This window comes from Zingiber officinale, chromosome 1B (genome assembly GCF_018446385.1).
Source record: "Zingiber officinale cultivar Zhangliang chromosome 1B, Zo_v1.1, whole genome shotgun sequence".
Lineage (NCBI taxonomy): Eukaryota > Viridiplantae > Streptophyta > Magnoliopsida > Zingiberales > Zingiberaceae > Zingiber > Zingiber officinale.
In genome coordinates this window covers 168,355,016-168,373,109 of record NC_055986.1, presented here as the reverse complement: position 1 = coordinate 168,373,109, position 18,094 = coordinate 168,355,016, and the positions used below count along the sequence as shown (strand labels likewise).

Below are 18,094 nucleotides of genomic sequence, written 5' to 3'. Positions count from 1 at the left end.
AACGAGGACGTTGTGTCTTTAAGTGGGGGTGATTGTAATACCCCGGTTCTGAGATTCTGGTTAAGTATGACTTAAAAGGTTAGATGGTACTATCCATATCACCAAGGTGCACCTTCCTTTTCGGAAGCCCAAACTTAAGAACTCCAAAGTTAAGCGTGCTTGGCTTGGAGAAATCTGAGGATGGGTGACCTCCTGGGAAGTTTTCCAGGATGCGTGCGAGTGAGGACAAAGCACGCTGAAAGGACCTCCTGTGGTCTGTGGAGCTAGTCATCAAACCGATAGGTAATTCTGGTGTCGTTCCTGGTTCGGTTCGGGTGGGGCCCGCCCGGGCCGGGCCGTTACAGAGGGGGGGGGGTTTGAGGCACAGCGACGGAAGAGGAGAAAAAGAAAACAAAAAGGGAAAAATGAAACATTTCCTCGCTAAAACGGGGTAGCCTAAACATGCTTTTCCGGGCCCCATTTTTTTATCCCCGTAAACTCGTCCATACGAGCTCCGAAAAATTCCCGAAAAATTTCTAAAAATTCCCTTATCATTATTCGCCATTTTTCCGGTATTTTACATTCTCCCTCACTAATAAAAATTTGGTCCCCAAATTTCGTCATCTACCATCAGCAACTGCTAACAACAGGTAAATAGTACAAAATGCTGACCGGTAAATTAAATCACATACCTCAAGTGAAAAGATGGGGATATCAAGCTCGGATAGTATTCTCGAGCTCACAAGTAGCCTCCAGTCCTTTCCGAGATCTGGAAAGGTCCAATGTATCGCGGAGCCAGCTCACCGATGAGGCCGAATCTCTTCACCCCTTTCGTGGGTGAAACTCGCAGTAAAATATGGTCGCTTATAGAGAACTCCAAGGGTCTGCGTCTCCAATCAACATAACACTTCTGGCGACCCTGAACCTCTAACATAAAAGTCGGATGACAACATCATTCGGACGAGGAGGCTACTTGTGAGCTCGAGAATACTATCCGAGCTTGATATCCCCATCTTTTCACTTGAGGTATGTGATTTAATTTACCGGTCAGCATTTTGTACTATTTACCTGTTGTTAGCAGTTGCTGATGGTAGATGACGAAATTTGGGGACCAAATTTTTATTAGTGGGGGAGAATGTAAAATACCAGAAAAATTGCGAATAATGATAAGGGAATTTTTTGAAATTTTTAGAAAGTTTTTGGGAATTTTTCGGAGCTCGTATGGACGAGTTTACGGGGATAAAAAATGGGGCCCGGAAAAGCCTGTTTAGGCTACCCCGTTTTAGCGAGGAAATGTTTCATTTTTCCCTTTTTGTTTTCTTTTTCTCTTCTTCCGTCGCCGTGCCCCAAAACCCCCCCCCCCCCTTTTCTTCTTCTCCCTGATCTGCCCTAACCGCAAGGAGGCGGTTTCCTCTCCTCCCCTCACGCGTGCCCTAACCATTCCTCTCCGAGCCATCCCCGACGCCAAGCTTGCCCTAACTGCTCCACCAACCGACGCCACTTCTCTTCTCTCTACTCTGTGCAGCGCCGACGCCGACGCTGATCATTGACACCGTGCCCTAGCCGAAGCCCACTGCCACGACCCGGTCACCGACGACCAACATCTCTGATGCTTGCCGGCAGGGTACCATCTGTCATCTGCCCTAGCTTCCTCTCCTCTGCCGCCCCTCTTCTTGTCCTCTGCACTGCGCGCCGCCGCCCTGGTTGACTCGGTGCCCTAGACCGCCGGAAAACCAGAAGCTGGAGAAGATGACAACAAGCGGCAGTAATTTGACAGTGGGATTGAAGGTGAGAGTTTAGGATTTGGTTTTCGATTTTGTGCTTGTTTCGTGTCCTACTGTGAGCAGCACTATGTTGGATGGAATGGCTGTGCTAATTGAGAATGGTGGTCTCTGGTTGTAGAGTCTTGGTCTCCAGCAGCGGCTACTCCTTTCGGCGGCACTATCCCTAGTTGTGGATCAATAGCGGCTGTGAATTGAGGTATATTGTAGTAAATTTTGATACATAATTAATTAGGGTTATGTATTGAATTAGGGATAATTGAATTTGGAGTGGATTGCTAATTTAGGGATATGGATTTGGTGGACAGCAGCCGTTGGAGTTCATATGAGTGGAATATATGGATCGGGACTGATTCTTGGAGGTAGGTTGATCATGGTAACTCCGGCCTTGGATCAGTGGTGGTTTATTCCAATTTGGGTAAGTTGCTATGGTTGATTATGCTTATGGCAAGTCCTAATTCGAATGTATTAGTTAGAATCGATTGAGGAGTTAAATGATCCAATTAGGGTTTATAATTAGATTTGGGTTTATGTTAGCTTCTCGAGGATTTGATTTAGCTAATTTATTTATATGTAATTAGCTAAATCTGGATATCATGTTTTACAGGACTCTGATTTGCGACGAGTTGCCTTACGTGGGATTTCCTTTGGCACGCGCGATATTTGAGGCGAGTACCTTGACTTATCTTTTTGATATGTCTTGTTGATATGTCTAGTAGGTTATAGTCTTTAGTAATAATTATGTTCGTCCTTGTTTCGGTACGTCACTACCGGATACTCGTTACATGCTTGTTTGCTCACCTGTTATGCATTTTATGCTAGTACCCATATGATTATATATATGCTCAATGAGGTAGTGACATACCATGCTTGTTATGTTCAGGACCTAGGTTTTTGATATCCTATCTGACCTGTGTACTTTAGATCTTCGTATTTAACCATCGATATTACGGTACTCATTTTATATATATGGATATGGTTATATTGATCAGTTTATTGCTATGCTTAGTGTCATGCATCATGGTTGCATGTTGCGCGATTGTCGGCTCCACTATGGTTGAGCACATCGCCAGTTACATGTACTGCACACACCACCACTCATGGAATAGTGGTATATAAGGCAGGTGTGTGGCGGTTCTGCTGTTTGGCTCCGTTGGTCAGGTGACTCAGCGTGGTAGCCGGCAGACAGTTCCACTCTGTTTGGCTCCGCTGGCATTTAGTGTAGCAGCGTGATAGCCGGCAGACGGTGGACTCTGTTTGGCTCCGTTGGTCAGGTGACTCAGCGTGGTAGCCGGCAGAGATACCTCCCCGTCATCGTGTATCGGGAGATGAGAGCATTGAGCTCCCCCATTTATGATTTGGGGTCAGAGGACAAGAATACTCCGACAGCATCCCGTCCACTCAGTCACTCATCAGATGTAGTGATGGTAGAGTGCACGGTTGTCATAGCCCTACCCACTCGGTCTCACCATTATGCGTGAGATGACTGACTGACGTCAGGGGTGACCAGGACGCATCATTGGCATCATACGCATTTATGCATTTACTGCTTGTGTTTGCTACACTTATATGCTGCATTTGGATGGATGCATATGTTTGACATGCATACAGGATTTATTACACTTCCGGTCTGACGACCTGATTATTCTGATAGGTGGCCCTGGTGAGTACAATACTCTTCAGCCTTTTCTATTATGCATTACCTTCTTTTGTTCATGAGACTGTACTCCATAGTTATTACTATTTGTTATAGTTTACTATACATGTCAACTAGGTATCTGCTGAGTTGTTGAACTCACCCCCGTGGACACTATTTTTTTTTCAGGTACCAGGTTGGTTTTGGTGTCGCTTGGAGTATCCTGCTTGCTGGTCCCCACGTCACATCAGAAGACCTGTCTCTTCCTTTGTTTATTGTTATTTTTGGTATAAGTATTTGTGTACTTAGCTTTGTGTTCCGGTTTTGTGTTCGGAGTGTTGTTTTGGTTGTGTGATGTAAGTCTAGCCGGCTAGCAGTGTTTTATTTGGTTTTGTATGGGCTTGTATTTTATGTTTTTCCGCTGTATTGGTTTTGATTTCAGCCGAGTGGGCTGTTTAAAATATATATAACTGCGTGGTTGTTGTTATACTTGTCCAGCCGTGTAGGATGAGATTATTAACTGCGTGGTTGTGTATATATTCCAGCCGCATGTGGCTGATGTATATTGTGTATGTAGAAATGCTGCAGATTGTCACCCGTACAGGGGAGGTGCTGCCGAAATTTCTTCGGACAGGGACTCTCTCGGGGCGTGACAGTTACACTGCTACTTCTTCTTCTACTTCATTCTTCATTCACCGTTGCTTGACTTGAGCGTCGGAGGGCCATTGCTGGGAACCCCTCCCTGGCTCGACACTAACGACTTTGTGATTGCAGGCTTAACTCGTCGGAGGTTCGCATCGTCTTCAGCCGACATCTAGTCAACGTGTGCTTCGTCTTCTCAGCGTCTGTCTACTCGCATTCGGACGCACTCGGACAAGATAAAATATATATATATATATATATATATATATGGTATGTGGATTTCATGCTTTTTTTTTTTTTTTTTTTTTTTTTTAATACGATAATGGATATTATAATTTCCATCAATACGAATGTCGTCCTTAGGAAGTGGGAATAAATTTTTCTTGTCGCATAGATTTTGGGGTAGTTTTGGATTGAATTAAACATCTTGTAAATTTAAATTAACATTTAATATAATTCCCTTTTCAGTTTAGTACGAGTTAAAATAATCACTTTTTAATATATTTAATTTATCTCATTTATTCAAATAAAAATTTAAGAGAAATATTTATCATTTATCTATGTCTATGAAATTATCGATTTCCACTGAATTTGTTAAAAATAAAATAGTTTTTTTTTAATTTTTTATATATTTTTTTTCAACTTGAAAGAGTGTTTGACTAAACTTATTAAAAATAATTTATAAACTCGTACAACTTACCCTTTGTTTGAATGGAGTGAGGGAAGATTTATTAACGGAAGGGGAAGAGAGGGGAAGAAAGGGGAAGTGAGGCGAAGTAAAGTATTTAATTTCTCCTTATTTGGGAGGAAGGAAAGATTCATTAACGTAACATATATTACTTTGTTTGAGTGGAAAGGAAGAGAAATGAAGGTTATATAGATAAAGTTATAAAAATATCCTTACTTTTTAAATTAAAATTTTTTCATAATACTAATATTTATTTTATAAATATAAATTAGATATTTTTAATAATAAAATTAATTATTTATATTATCATTTAAATTAGCTATTTTTTAATAAAAAAGTAATCTTTTTTATACTATTCATAACAAAACAATGAATTACATTAAATAAGAAATAATGAAAATAATGATTTTAGAAATCTTAAATAAAAAAATTTGAAAGATAACGCTGATAACGAGAATTCCTATTCTTTAAAAATTTATTAAATTTTGATGAAAAAATTAAAAAATAGTAGATATCCTCTTAAATTTTGATGACAAAAATAGTTTCTCCTTTCAATTCAGTTAGAAGACGTGTCGGATCCCTCCTGCAGCAAGCGAGATGTGAAGAAGACGAGGAAATTGAACTCCGCGCGACATAGTAAAATTAGAAATTGGAATATTTCTTAAACTATTAAGAATAGGGATAAAATTGGAATAAAAAATCTTTTGTTTTCCCTTCCCCTTCCTTACACCCCAATTCGGGATGTAAGAAAATCTCTCTTTCCATAGGTAACGAAGGTTAAAACTTACCCTTTCTTACCTTTCCTCACTCCTTCTCAAACGAGGTTCAAAGTTTCTCTTCCCCTTATTTCCCCTTCCTTCCCCTTCCCTCACCTCCTTCCAAACAGACCGTTAGGGTGTTTGGCTAAACTTATTAAAAATAGCTCATAAGTTCGTACAGCTTATAAGTTGTTTTAGGAGCTTATAAGTTGTTAGATCTTATTTTAAAAATAAATTGTTAAAGTGTTTGGGTGAACTTATTACAATCAACTTAAATATATTGATGTATTTGGTATTATAAGATCTTTTTATTAATAAAATGACCAAAAAGGGTATAATACTATTAATAGAGGATTTTGAGATTTTTATTAATAGAGGGTTTTGGACGAATTTTTGTACCGGGGGAGAGAAAATTGAAAAGAGGTATTGACCGAGAAGATGACACAACGTTGGAAGAAAAGTCGGCGGAGATAAAAAGATATTAGGTTTATAAAAATTTATGGAAGATAAGATGAGGATTTATAAAAGTATATAAGGATATTTTAGAGAAAAAAATTATTAAAATAAAATCTTTTTTTAAAAAGTAGGGTCTTCCATACTTTTTTAAAAACAGCTTATAAGCTCCAAAACAACTTATTTTGACAGCTTATAAGCTATTTGAAAAAAAATTTACCAAACAAATTTGAAAAGCTTATAAGCTCCAAAACAGCTTATAAGTTATTTTAGAGAGCTTATAAGTTGTTTTAGGAGCTTATAAGTTGTAGATCTTATTTTAAAAATAAGTTGTTAAAGTGTTTGGGTGAACTTATTACAATCAACTTAAAGATATTGATGTGTTTGGTATTATAAAATCTTTTTATTAATAAAATTATCAAAAAGGGTATAATACTATTAATAGAGGGTTTTGAGATTTTTATTAATAGAGGGTTTTGGGCGAATTTCTGCACCGGGGGAGAGAAAATTAGAAAGAGGCGTTGGCGGAGAAGATGACACAACGTTGGAAGAAAAGTTGGCGGAGATAAAAAGATATTAGGCTTATAAAATTTATGGAGGATAAGATGAAAATTTATGAAATTATATAAAGATATTTTAGAGAAATAAATTATTAAAATAAGATTTTTTTTTAAAAAGTAGAGTCTTCCATACTTTTTTAAAAACATCTTATAAGCTCTAAAATAATTTATTTTGATAGCTTATAAGCTATTTGGAAAAAATATTACCAAGCAAATTTGAAGAGTTTATAAGTTTTAAAACAGCTTATAAATTATTTTAGAGAGCTTATAAGCTCAGTCAAATACCCTCCAAGTTAGAAAAATTATTTATTTTATTTGCCCTACAATTATGAAGTATTTATAGATATAAATGGAACTAATAAAGACGGTCTTTTTAATATAAAAAATTATTTATTTATCTTTTTCTCTCTTACCTCCACTCCTTTGATAAACACAACAAAACAAACAAAATTGAATCCATTAGTCGTCGAGGATTACCAAAAAGAAAAAGGAAAATACAAAGCAGAAGTCGCTCAACGCCAGGTTATCCCCAATCTCGATGATCTTCTCTGTCTTCTGGGTCTAACGATTTCCGCTGGTCAGTTTTCCCCTTTCGATCGACCAGTGATGATCGGGGTCCGTCGATTTCAATTAATTTATCGCCCAATTGTTCGTATGCAGAAACCATGACTCTCAAATCAGTGCTTCGTGTGCTGCAAGATGTCTTCCCTCAGGTGAGAAGACGTTTGCGGTCAACCTATGATTATATCTGGTCTTTAGGCTACCAAAAATTTTCGCTTTCCCGGGAATATTGTATTGATGTCTGCTTAGTGTGACTGAAGGAACTCATCTGGTGTACTTACTTTGTGACGATTTCCTAGTTGAAGTGTATTTCTTGGCAATTTTGTTTTCAGTCGATCTTTTGCTGCACCGCAGATTGATCTTCGGATACTTCGGGCCGTTGCAGTAGAATTTTTTCAAGATGTTGATGGTGCAGTGGAGTTCGTTCTGACTGATGTCTTACCAATCATAGATGAACCAACGGAACCACCTTATGATCCTTGTATCGCTTTTGATGTCTTGCAGCCACCAAATCGTAGGTGTCGCTCTTTTCATTTCACGAGCGAGAAGGAACTTAAAGAGGCACATCTTCATTGTGCTGTCATTGTGACTCTTCCTCGTTCTATTTTTGTTGTTCTTTTTCTTGCTTCTAAAGTTTTTTTTTTTTCATTATAAAGAAGTAGGTGGGCACTCACACGTTGAAGGTGCTAACGAGGTGAATTGTCATAGCGACACTGTTGCGGAAACCAAAAATCTTCTACTTTCTGAACCAAAAACTGAGTTGGAAATGGATCTTGTTACTAAGCACAAAAATAATGCTCAACCAGTCCCAGATATGCACTCATCACTACTTTCTGAACCAAATACTGTAGTATTGGAAATGGATCTTGTTACTAAGCACAGCAGTAATAGTCAACCAGATATGCTCTCCTTGGATGTAATGCTCTTTGGTAATTCTTCTGATGTTAACACCCTCCCAATGGATGAAGTGTTGGAAGCAAAAATGGATGAGCACAAAAGTAATGTTCATGCAGGGGTTCACTCACTCGACTTATTCTCTATAAATTCTTCTCATATTCTATACAAGGATGAAATGCTGGACAGAGAACTGAATCAAATAGGTAAGTCGTTGGAAACAAACTTTTTGCAGAACTCTGGGACCAAGTGTCAGTTTCTAGATGCTACTAGTGTTCAAGGACATTTCAACACAAATGTGGATGACACTATAGGAGCTTCAGAATGCACATCTGTAGTTTCATCTGGAGCCTTTCAACACATCCAAGATGCAACTGAGTGTGAAGCAGAAACGAAGAATGATTTAAACAGCTGCTGTATGCATTATGAAGAACAGTCATTTGGATCATACAATTGTGAGGTGAAAATCAAAGATAAATCCATCTGTGAAGATAATAATTCACTGCCTGCTGCTTTTGCCAATGTTAAGAAATTCCCATCAACTCATGAAATTTCCCAAGATCTGTTATGTAGAATCTCAGGAGTTCAATGTAGTCCATTGTCCCCAGATGATTTTGAAGTACACGAATCTGAGCACCTAAGTGTGAATGGTGTTGGTGTGTTGCCTTGTGACAATAAGAATTTATCTGCTATTGATGAGCTCCAAGAAAAGGTAGCTACAGTAGAAGATACTTTCAACATAGACTTCCTTAATGGTGTTCTTGAAGCTCAAAACAAAAATGTAGGTAACGTGCAAAGTATGGTGCTACTCTTTGGATTTATTCACTATCATTCTTCTAATTTCATTCTCATTTATCCAAATTACATTTTTCTTTTGATCTTTAAAAAATCTTGCTAGTGATGTAACATGAAATAAAGATGTCCTCGCATGAATCTTTTAGTTATTTCTTCTGAGCATATTGGTGGACATTTATGCTTAATAAAGTGCTATGAAAATCTCTATTTACATTCCAAACTGTGATTATTAATATAAGGACACAATCAACAAGAAGAAGAAGAAGCCAAGAGTTCAAACTATTTGGGCTACCACCATTAGTTTTATATGGCCAAGATTCATGTTTACAAGGTATTGACATTATTTTTATCATAGATACATGAATCTAACTCTATTATGGAACTCCGCGTGGTTAATTTTCACGCTCAGATTTTGTTCGTGTTTGTATTGTTCCCAAATCTAATGCAATGCTCAATATTTTTTTATCTAGACTTGAGGTTGACATTGTTGGTCATATCTAAGGAAAAAAAATAAAGTTCAAGAATCTAAGTCCAATTTGGTCCATGCTTAGACCATTCAGGTATCATTATTATATTATATCACCACTTGATCAGTATGTTAGTCCAGTTTTGCATGTCCTAAGTTGCATGTTGTTGATGCAGAAAGAATGCATAGTTAATAGAATCTAAATTTAGTAAATATATTCAAAACAAAATAATACCCATCTTGCTTTGTTACTCTGCTAACTTGTATGGACCCATTTGATGATGTACTATTTTGCTCCAGACCATTTGTTTCATCCCTGTGAACCTGTTCTGGATGGTTCATAGTTTGGTTTGTTAACATGAATCAGCCAGTCATAGTTATTTTGTGTTTATCATGTTTTTTGACAGTCTTAAATGACTGTTCAAGCCTTGTTACCAGAGTGAGCTATAGTTTTCTCACCTTCTCATTTGATCGTTCAGATATTAGCCAGAAGTAGTCTGAAGTATGCAATTTATATATGGGTAGGTAGAGTATACAAATTTGTCCTTCTAAGTGGTATTTTGTTTCTTTTGTCATTACTCTTAATTGGTTTGATGTTCGAATCTGTGTCTCGTTATGCTGTTTTATTTAAAAACATGTTTTGTCATAAATCAATTTTGTATTATCTTTGTTTCTAGTTTGTGTTTGAACCATAGATCATTTTTATCACCAATTGTAATTTTTTTTTTAACACAGACAAAAGAACGACCAGTTTAGTCTGTTTGAATATTGAATCCAAGTTATTCTTTTGTAAGATGTTCTCCTTTTGGGATTAATTTCAGTTTACTCCAAGTGTACTTGTCATGACACAGACTAGCTGTTCAACTGTTGTTTTAACAACATGTTTACTTACACAATTTTTGTGGAATATGATAAACTAAGTCCTGGTTAATGTACTGAATTCTTGGGGAAAAAAAAGATAATGCTATATTTGAAATCTTGTAGGGTACTTGAGTCAGTAATGATAGGGCAAGTGAAACAAAAGGAAATTTACTATGTTCACATTAATCTTTGAAAAGGAAGGCACACATGCAACTGGGATTGATTCTTCTGTCTGAAGGCGATCAATCAAAAAAGAATGAAAGATTGCTTAATCAAATGCCCAAGTTATCAGCATATCTGTATTATAAATGTCGGATGGGAATATTCATGCGTCATTTAAGGACAATAACTTTTATTTGGAGATTAAAAGGAAAAGCAACGATTTTGATTTCTTATAAAGCATACATTTATAATTTCATAAAAGCAGTTGCCTTTTGCTGATCAACCACCATTGCAGAAAACATTGGCATCTGCTCTGAATTTGGCAAATGAGATGTTGAGAGAGGTAAAGCTTCATAAAGAGAGAGCTTTGCTTGCTAAAAGAGAAGCCTCCACTGCCTCTCAAGATGTTTTGGAAAAGGTGGAGGAGCTAAGACACATGATAACATGTGCAAGGGCCACAAATGACAAGGTTGTCTTCCATGTGCACTGTGCTTACTCTAGTTTGACAATAAGGTAGGCTCTCATACTTGCCCATTTTTTAGCAGAAAGCTGAAGATATCCGAGCTGAAACTTTTTCTCTAGCATATCAAAGTTCAGAGCTTCTATCTCAGCTTAATCTCATCTCAGGTGAAATAGAAAAGTACCTTTCTATTGTACACAAGGTGAGAAATAATTGTTATTCCACTTTATGTTATACCATATTTTGTCCTGTACATCAATTTCTAGTTTCCAACCATTATTGCTTCCCATGGATAAGCATAAAAAATTTGCTTGCCAATATATTTTTAGTGTTACCCTTGTCTTTATCATACAATTGGAATTCTTTACAATTTTAGAGGAGCTTCAACTTTGATCTAACACTCTGTTTTTGCATGCCAATGCCACCTCTCTCTTTCATTTATTATTGCCAATGATTAATTATACTAAAGATAGTGAAAAACATGATAAAAATAAGTAGGATCAGATAAACTGACTGGAGTCCCTAGGAAAAGAAAAAACTAAATCTCATGATAATCAAATTATGAAATCTAATTATGATTCATTTGTAGTTTATTTTCTGATTGCATCTTAATTTATGCTGCTGTACAGAAAAAAAGTGAATTCCATTTATTTGGCAAATCCGCAACTGCATTAATTTCTTTGCTAGCACAGTGGTCTCTCTGGTGTCAGAATTGCCATAACTTCCAATTTAATGGCAGTTTTTTAGTTAGCTGCAAAATTTATCCATTCCTTGATGTCTGGTAAACTGTGGTGTGAAATGATCCAAGCTGAACCTGTTATTGAAATAGATATCAGGTACATGAGCAACTGCTTGTACAATATCGGATCTATTGCAAATCCATGTGATCTTGTTGAAATAAAACTGATGTAAACAGGAAATTACAAAGAGCACACATTAGAAATGCCTAGCTCCCACCAAGGTATGCAGTGATTTGAGCTGTGTAGACAAAATTTTCATTTTGATTATTGACCAGCATGCGAGAAGCTCTGAAATCCTTAGTGTGTGAGAAACTTAGTGGCTGCTATCATCATGAGAAGCTTCGAGCCTCCGAACCACTCAATTTTTCTTCGGCATTGTTCAATCCTTTGTTGTAATCTTCTACAAGAAGCTTTGAATTGTTCATTGCGAAAAGTTCTGAATCATTCATCCTTTGTCATGAGAAGCCACAAATCATTAATCCTTGCCACGAGAAGGTATGTGCCAACTTCCCCTGTGTGCCAAAATCCTAGTTAAGCTTCCTCCTCTAGCGCTAGCGAGGGAGATACGAAAATGTGTTGTAACTCACATTTCTCCAGCGTCAGTGATGCCTCCTCTAAGTATGCCTCTTCTTCCTCCTCCCTATTGGAGAGGTCAACACCATTTGTCGGCATGACTGAAACGGCACACACCAGTTTCATTCCAACCAACGACTGAATCCACAGCTCAAGGGATTTTAAACCTTAGAGACATATTCTTCGCACTGAATTACAATGGGTTATGGTGTTGAAAAAATAAGTGTACAAGAATTTTTTTCCAATGTGTTCAAACTTCATGATTGCAAATATGTGAATGATAATAGCTTTATTATGTCTGACTATTGTTCCTTGTATCAGGTACAGAAGCATTAGTTGTTTCATTTCTTCTATTTTTTTCCCTTTGGTTAATATATGGTGCTGGCTATTTGTCATGTGCTAACATGTAACCTAACTTGTTTCCTTGCTTTTTTTTTTTTGATACCTTTAGAACCTTCTGTTTCACAGTAAGCACGTTGACTGGACATAAATGGTCCTTTGTTCATTTGGATTCAGTTTAAAAGATATATATACAAGAGAAAATGTAAAATGCTCCTTAGAATTAGTAAGTTTTCTTTCTAATATCAGCTTCGAACTGTAACAGATTCATCAAACTCTAGATGCCCAGTTAGTGGCTGCCAAGGAAAAACAAGCAGAGGCCGAGAAGGAGAAGCTTGCAAAGGAAACCTTGGCTCACAAAATTCTAAATAAGCAAGAGGGCATCATGGATAGCTTAGCAAAAGAAGCAAGCCAGATCCAGAAGGAAGCAGAGAAGAATGCCAAGGTAATTAGGAACTAAGGATAATGATTAATTGCATATTTAATATCCACTAGAAGTAGAGAACACCAACATGATATAGCAACATATGATTGAGATGAATAACGGGGTTAGTACCTAGTTACAATGTTTGGCCAATTTAATTTGGATGTTCAGATTTGCAGTATCCCATCCAAGATTCATTTGTCTTAAGTATACAAGAAATACCTTGGAATTATGAATCTCAAAAGGAATCATGAATATTATTTCTAATTTGTATTATTAGCGTTGCTAATATTATCTCTAACCTGATATTCCTTAATTTGAATAGTTCATGGTTTTTATTAATTATTGTAGGTTGCTAATCTGATTATACTTTTTGATTATTAAAGTTATTAAAATTATATGATATCATATAACAAATTTGAATCTGAATCGATTTTGTTAATAGTTTTAAGCTAGAACAGATTCATAGTTTGTCCTGCAGGTTCATTCATTCTTCCTTTTTTGGGGGTTACAATGTAATATACTTCAATGCAGAGGGTTTTTAATTATCACATTCCTTATTATTCTGTTATATACCAATGTCTTTAAGCATGGTTAAGCAGATATCCTGGATATAAAAAATGTGCTTATCAAATATTTCAATAAAACTTAGAATGTTCATAGTAGAGAATCTGAGATTTATTTGTAACTGATTCATTTAGAAGTATCTTACTTTTCTTTTGTTACTGTGCTACAGTTGTGGGATTTCTTGATGGACCGTGGTCGCACTCTCGATAACCTATAGTAAGTCCTGTCTAATTGCGGAAATAAATTATTCTTTGATAGCATATATAGTTCTTTTAGTCAGCAATTTTGATCTTTGCGTACCTTTTGGGTTTACCAATTCTTCTACTGTTGTACGCTAGGTTCTCTGTTTCTATCATCTTACAATAGAAAATGCACAATCTAACACACTGTTAACCTGATCACAGTGGAGAAATATTTGATGCCTTCAAGGATGTATTGTTTCTGCAAGATAGTGTTGATGGGCGCATGCCTAACAACACCTCAAAATGCTCCACTTTTGAGAAGAATATCTTGTCTGGAGGCACACGTCATTCTGTGCTAAATGAGAAAACTACCACAATTGACGAGGCGGCTTACCGCATCGATAAAAAGGAGCATTCTGATGATGACTGGGAGATGGTGGAAGATGAGGCTGAGCTATTGAGCTAATGCCTAGTTTGATCTTATTATAGATTGTATAATACATGTTACATTAGCCGCCTATGGTGTTGAACAAACTCTTCATGTTGCACAACATTTAGCTTGGTGAAAAACTACAATTTCCGTTTGTTGTAAATATAAATGGGATCAATGTTCTCAGTATGAATTATTATTGTAAAAGAAAAAGGAAAAGAAAATGTGTCTTACAAACTAATTGCGAATAAATATATATTCGCATTGCCTGCCATTTCTATATGAACTTGGCTGCCATAAAAAGAGAACAGAATGGATGGACCAGTAACAATTCAGACATTGTAATTGACTAATTGTGTACAATAAAAAACAACAAAGTTTCGTTCATTAAGAAGCAAAAGAAGACGACTATATATGAAGATTTATTCTTATATCGAGCTAGTTCATGCAACATCTCAACAACATAGCTGACAAACAGCAAACATGCCAAATTATTTAGCAAACCAAGCCAAGCTCTTCAAGCACTAGACAGATGCTGATAAAGAAAGTTTGCCTCAAGCACAAGCAAGTTCTGAAAGCAAAACTAGACCCACAAGAACGCTGAAAGAGTAGATCAGTCACCCAACAAAGCGAGAAGAAAGGCCTCGTAGTCTCCAGAAGTCTTCTTAGCCACTGCATGTTCAAGGGGAGCATTCTTCCTCTTATGAAACTTGTCTTTGATCTCCCCAAGATCTTTCTCGGCATGCAGTACGATAATGCGAGTCAGTGTGTCTTCATCTGATTTCTCGAGAGCAGCATCAAGGGCCTAAAACTCAAAAAACAATTAAGTTGTTACACAAGAAAAATGATGTAAATTGCGCCGAGTTAGAACACTCAGGGTTCATCTGTTCACCTCAACAAAGTACAAGTGGGGATCGATGATGCAAGCAACCGCAGCTCGGAGTGCCAGTGCATATTCATCTGTAGAATCACCAGCCAAAGCCTGATCAAAGTATCAAAAAGGGTTAGTTCCCTAGAATAATTTCAGCTACAAAGAACTCGAACGGTTGGAGTTCAAGATTCAATTGATACCTCTTCAATTGAAGTACCATATTCTTCTCTATAGCTATTGAAAGTGGCATAAATCTGTGCCTTGCTTCTAGTACCCAAGATTCTTATGATTTCGTCATGGTTCAGTTCATTATCCTTTATATGCTCTTGCAAAATTTTGGCTTCTGATTTCGCTAACTTCACATCAATATCCTCTCCGTCATAGCGGTACGTGCTTACGAGGCCAAACAATAGCTGAAAAGTGAAACTTCAGAAACCTTGCAACTTCATAGCAGATAGTAGTAATGTTTTCAGAGCAACATACCTTGCGCAAATCTCCAACAGTGTGAGCAGCAACATCTTCTTCCAGAGAGCGCCGACATTTAACTTGGTACGCCTTTTTCACAGCTAGAAGCTCATTTGGCGAGTTGACACATGCAATTTCTATAATCACATGAGAATTAAAACTCTTCCTCAAAGCAATACAAGCCATCACGGCCTCTCTCTCGACTGGCTCAAAATTCCAGCGGTATACAGCTTTCTGAAGAATCAAACATAATCAGATACACCGCTACAATGTGATAGTGTACATAAGCATATCACGCATAACAAGCCACAAGTCCTATCAATCTACCATTAATTATGTACTTACATTCATAGTATCTGTTCAAGTCATATCTAAGTTCATGTCGATCTCTTCACATTTAGAAAATTTTCAAATAATTAATATTAGCTTCTGCAAATGATGTTGCCCCTACAGATAAAAACATTCATTGGACAATAAAGGTTGAGAAAAATAACCACCTCAAAATTTCCTTTCAGTTCTGATTCGAGCTTTTTGGTGAGACTCTCGTTGTGCAATTCCTCGTAAGCCAACTGAATCTGCTTTCTTTGAGTGGCGTTTCTATGTGCTAAAATGTTGATCAGTGTCTTCTCGTTAGTTCCCCATCCTAACACATGTAGATGTCGCGGTAAGGCTATTTAGCTTAGACAAATTTTGCTTCACTATTTCTTCATGAATTTATATACGCTATTCAAAACTAGTGTATCTGAGCAAGGTATCGAAATAAACTGCAGAAGAACTTGCATCTCTCTTATGCACAATGACATTATATGAGCCCTTGATGAACCCATTGCTCGACATTTGGTTTCGAAGGGACAAGGCTTCAGGGATGGACAAACAGAACACTTTTGCAAACTCTTACAAGGAGATTTCCAAAGAACATAACAATACTAGGAAACATAAATAACACATGGAAATGAAGACTATAATCTCTGTGCTCCTCTTTTATGAGTTTCATTATGGAATATCACATTATCAAAGGTTTGAAAAATCAATCTTCTATCAATTATTATTAGAAGAAAAAATCTATGTAAATCAATTGGACAAGAAGAAAACAATTTCAGATATCAAAACAATTATTTGCCTGATCCATTAAATAAAAAAAAACTCATTTCTTGAAGATTTCTTCCTTGGTCTGTGTTATGATCACAAAAACTATCAGAGATAACAAGTTCATATCACTTAGAAAGATGAAACCTCTCTATTTTCTGGGAAATATGTAGATTTATTTCTGATCGGTGTTAAAAAAAAAGTAATCTTGAACTCATAGGGGAATGATCTAAGCATTAGATCTGCATACAACTGTGTGCTACTGCTACAGATTGCTGATCGGCGTAAAAAAAAAGTCATCTTGAACTCACAGACAAATGATCAAGCATTAGATCTGCAGATACCTGTGCGCTACTGCTATATATTCACCCGCAGAACAAAATAGCAATCCACCAAGACGGATTCAAAGCCACAAACACATCAAGTTGAGAGAAAGTGAATACCATGGACGGCCTTGTGGATGCTCTCGGCGTCCTCAGCCGGGGAAGGAATTGGCTCGGGAACAGTGAGCGTCGCCATGGTCAAACCTTCTCTTGGCTTTGGGAAGAAAAAGTCCCACCACTGATCGGAGGAAGATGAGGGGTGATCAAACTATGGAGCGCATTTATAGAACTTTTGTCAGAGCACTCAGAGTCTACAGAGCTTTAATTTCCTGATATCTGAAAAAACCCTTAAAAAGAAAGGTATTTTGATAAAAGCCCTCATCGTATTTTTTTTCCAGCGTACTTCTAGCTGTAATATTTTTATTTCCGTAAAAATAATATTTTTTTAAAAAATTATCAAAAAATTATTTTAATATATTTTTCATCCAAAACAAATACTCCACTTTTTTTTTTAATTTCGTACTTAAAATCTTATCTCTATTTTTAAAATTACTCTCGAAAAGTAATATTCTTTCATTTTTTATAAATATTCTATTTTTTTCTATTATATTATAGATTGTTCTTATGTTAGACGAAAGCTATCCTTTTCTAATCAACTGTAATAAGCTGGATACTTTTGTTTTAAGAAAGATAATTTCAGGAGGTACTTTTTATAATTAATAGGGCTTCTTTGTAAAATGCCCGGACGTTTTAGATCTCCTTGATATCTGAGAAAAGGAGTCGTGGGCGGTGGATTCCGTGCCGCGTGTCAGATTTCGTACATCGGTGTCGGTTCTAGACACGCACAGAGTGCCACTTGGCGATATAAATAGAATAGCGACATCATCGCCACACCGGGCACGACGCCAACGAAATCAACAAGCGCCAGGTGGCGATCAAACAACAATAATTAAACATTTTCCAGTAATTTCTTTATACTACTCATCTCTAATATTTTTTTTTTAAAATTAATAGTGATAATTAATACTAATTAGCTGTTGAAACGATAGTGATAATGATGTTCTTTTTGCCACATTATTAATATTTTTTTTTTAAAAAAGAAAGGTATTGGATTAGGTGAGTCATATCTTCTGCCTTATCTGAAACAGTCAACATGACAGTGAATAATTCATAGTTATTAATTATGAGTCTCCCACTCTATCCAAAAAAACCAGAATAGTTTTTTTTTAAAAAATAATTTTATTTTCTTAATCAACAAGTGGCCACATAATTTAAATAAAATTAATAATTTTTCCCCATCCAATATTTCGTCTTGGAGGAAGGGAGAAAGTTTTATCGGGACGGTGTGATGATTAAGACATAAGGTATTATTACATGAGATCTTAGAGTTGAAATTCG

The 18,094-nt window shown here is 36.6% G+C and overlaps 2 protein-coding genes and 1 long non-coding RNA gene across 3 annotated transcripts; 2 read left to right on the top strand and 1 right to left on the bottom strand.

Annotated features, from left to right (window-relative positions):
• Positions 1-1,350: 1,350 nt before the first annotated feature.
• LOC121990705 lies at positions 1,351-2,547 on the top strand. The gene is made up of 4 exons (XR_006114672.1): positions 1,351-1,767; positions 1,882-1,959; positions 2,048-2,178; positions 2,368-2,547. It is a non-coding gene; the product is annotated as an uncharacterized LOC121990705 (long non-coding RNA).
• A 4,381-nt stretch (positions 2,548-6,928) lies between these two features.
• Positions 6,929-14,188, top strand: LOC121990681. The gene is made up of 9 exons (XM_042544777.1): positions 6,929-7,074; positions 7,158-7,210; positions 7,413-7,572; positions 7,715-8,733; positions 10,532-10,705; positions 10,782-10,898; positions 12,614-12,793; positions 13,509-13,555; positions 13,744-14,188. The coding sequence occupies exons 2-9, from the start codon at positions 7,163-7,165 to the stop codon at positions 13,985-13,987; spliced, it is 1,989 nt and encodes a 662-aa protein (XP_042400711.1). The 5' UTR covers positions 6,929-7,074; positions 7,158-7,162; the 3' UTR covers positions 13,988-14,188.
• Positions 14,189-14,364: 176 nt separating this feature from the next.
• LOC121990694 (annexin-like protein RJ4) lies at positions 14,365-16,973 on the bottom strand. The gene is made up of 6 exons (XM_042544786.1): positions 16,817-16,973; positions 15,785-15,930; positions 15,306-15,521; positions 15,023-15,235; positions 14,844-14,933; positions 14,365-14,756 (listed from the first exon to the last, which is right to left on the bottom strand). The coding sequence occupies exons 1-6, from the start codon at positions 16,890-16,892 to the stop codon at positions 14,565-14,567; spliced, it is 933 nt and encodes a 310-aa protein (XP_042400720.1). The 5' UTR covers positions 16,893-16,973; the 3' UTR covers positions 14,365-14,564.
• Between the last annotated feature and the right edge of the window lie 1,121 nt (positions 16,974-18,094).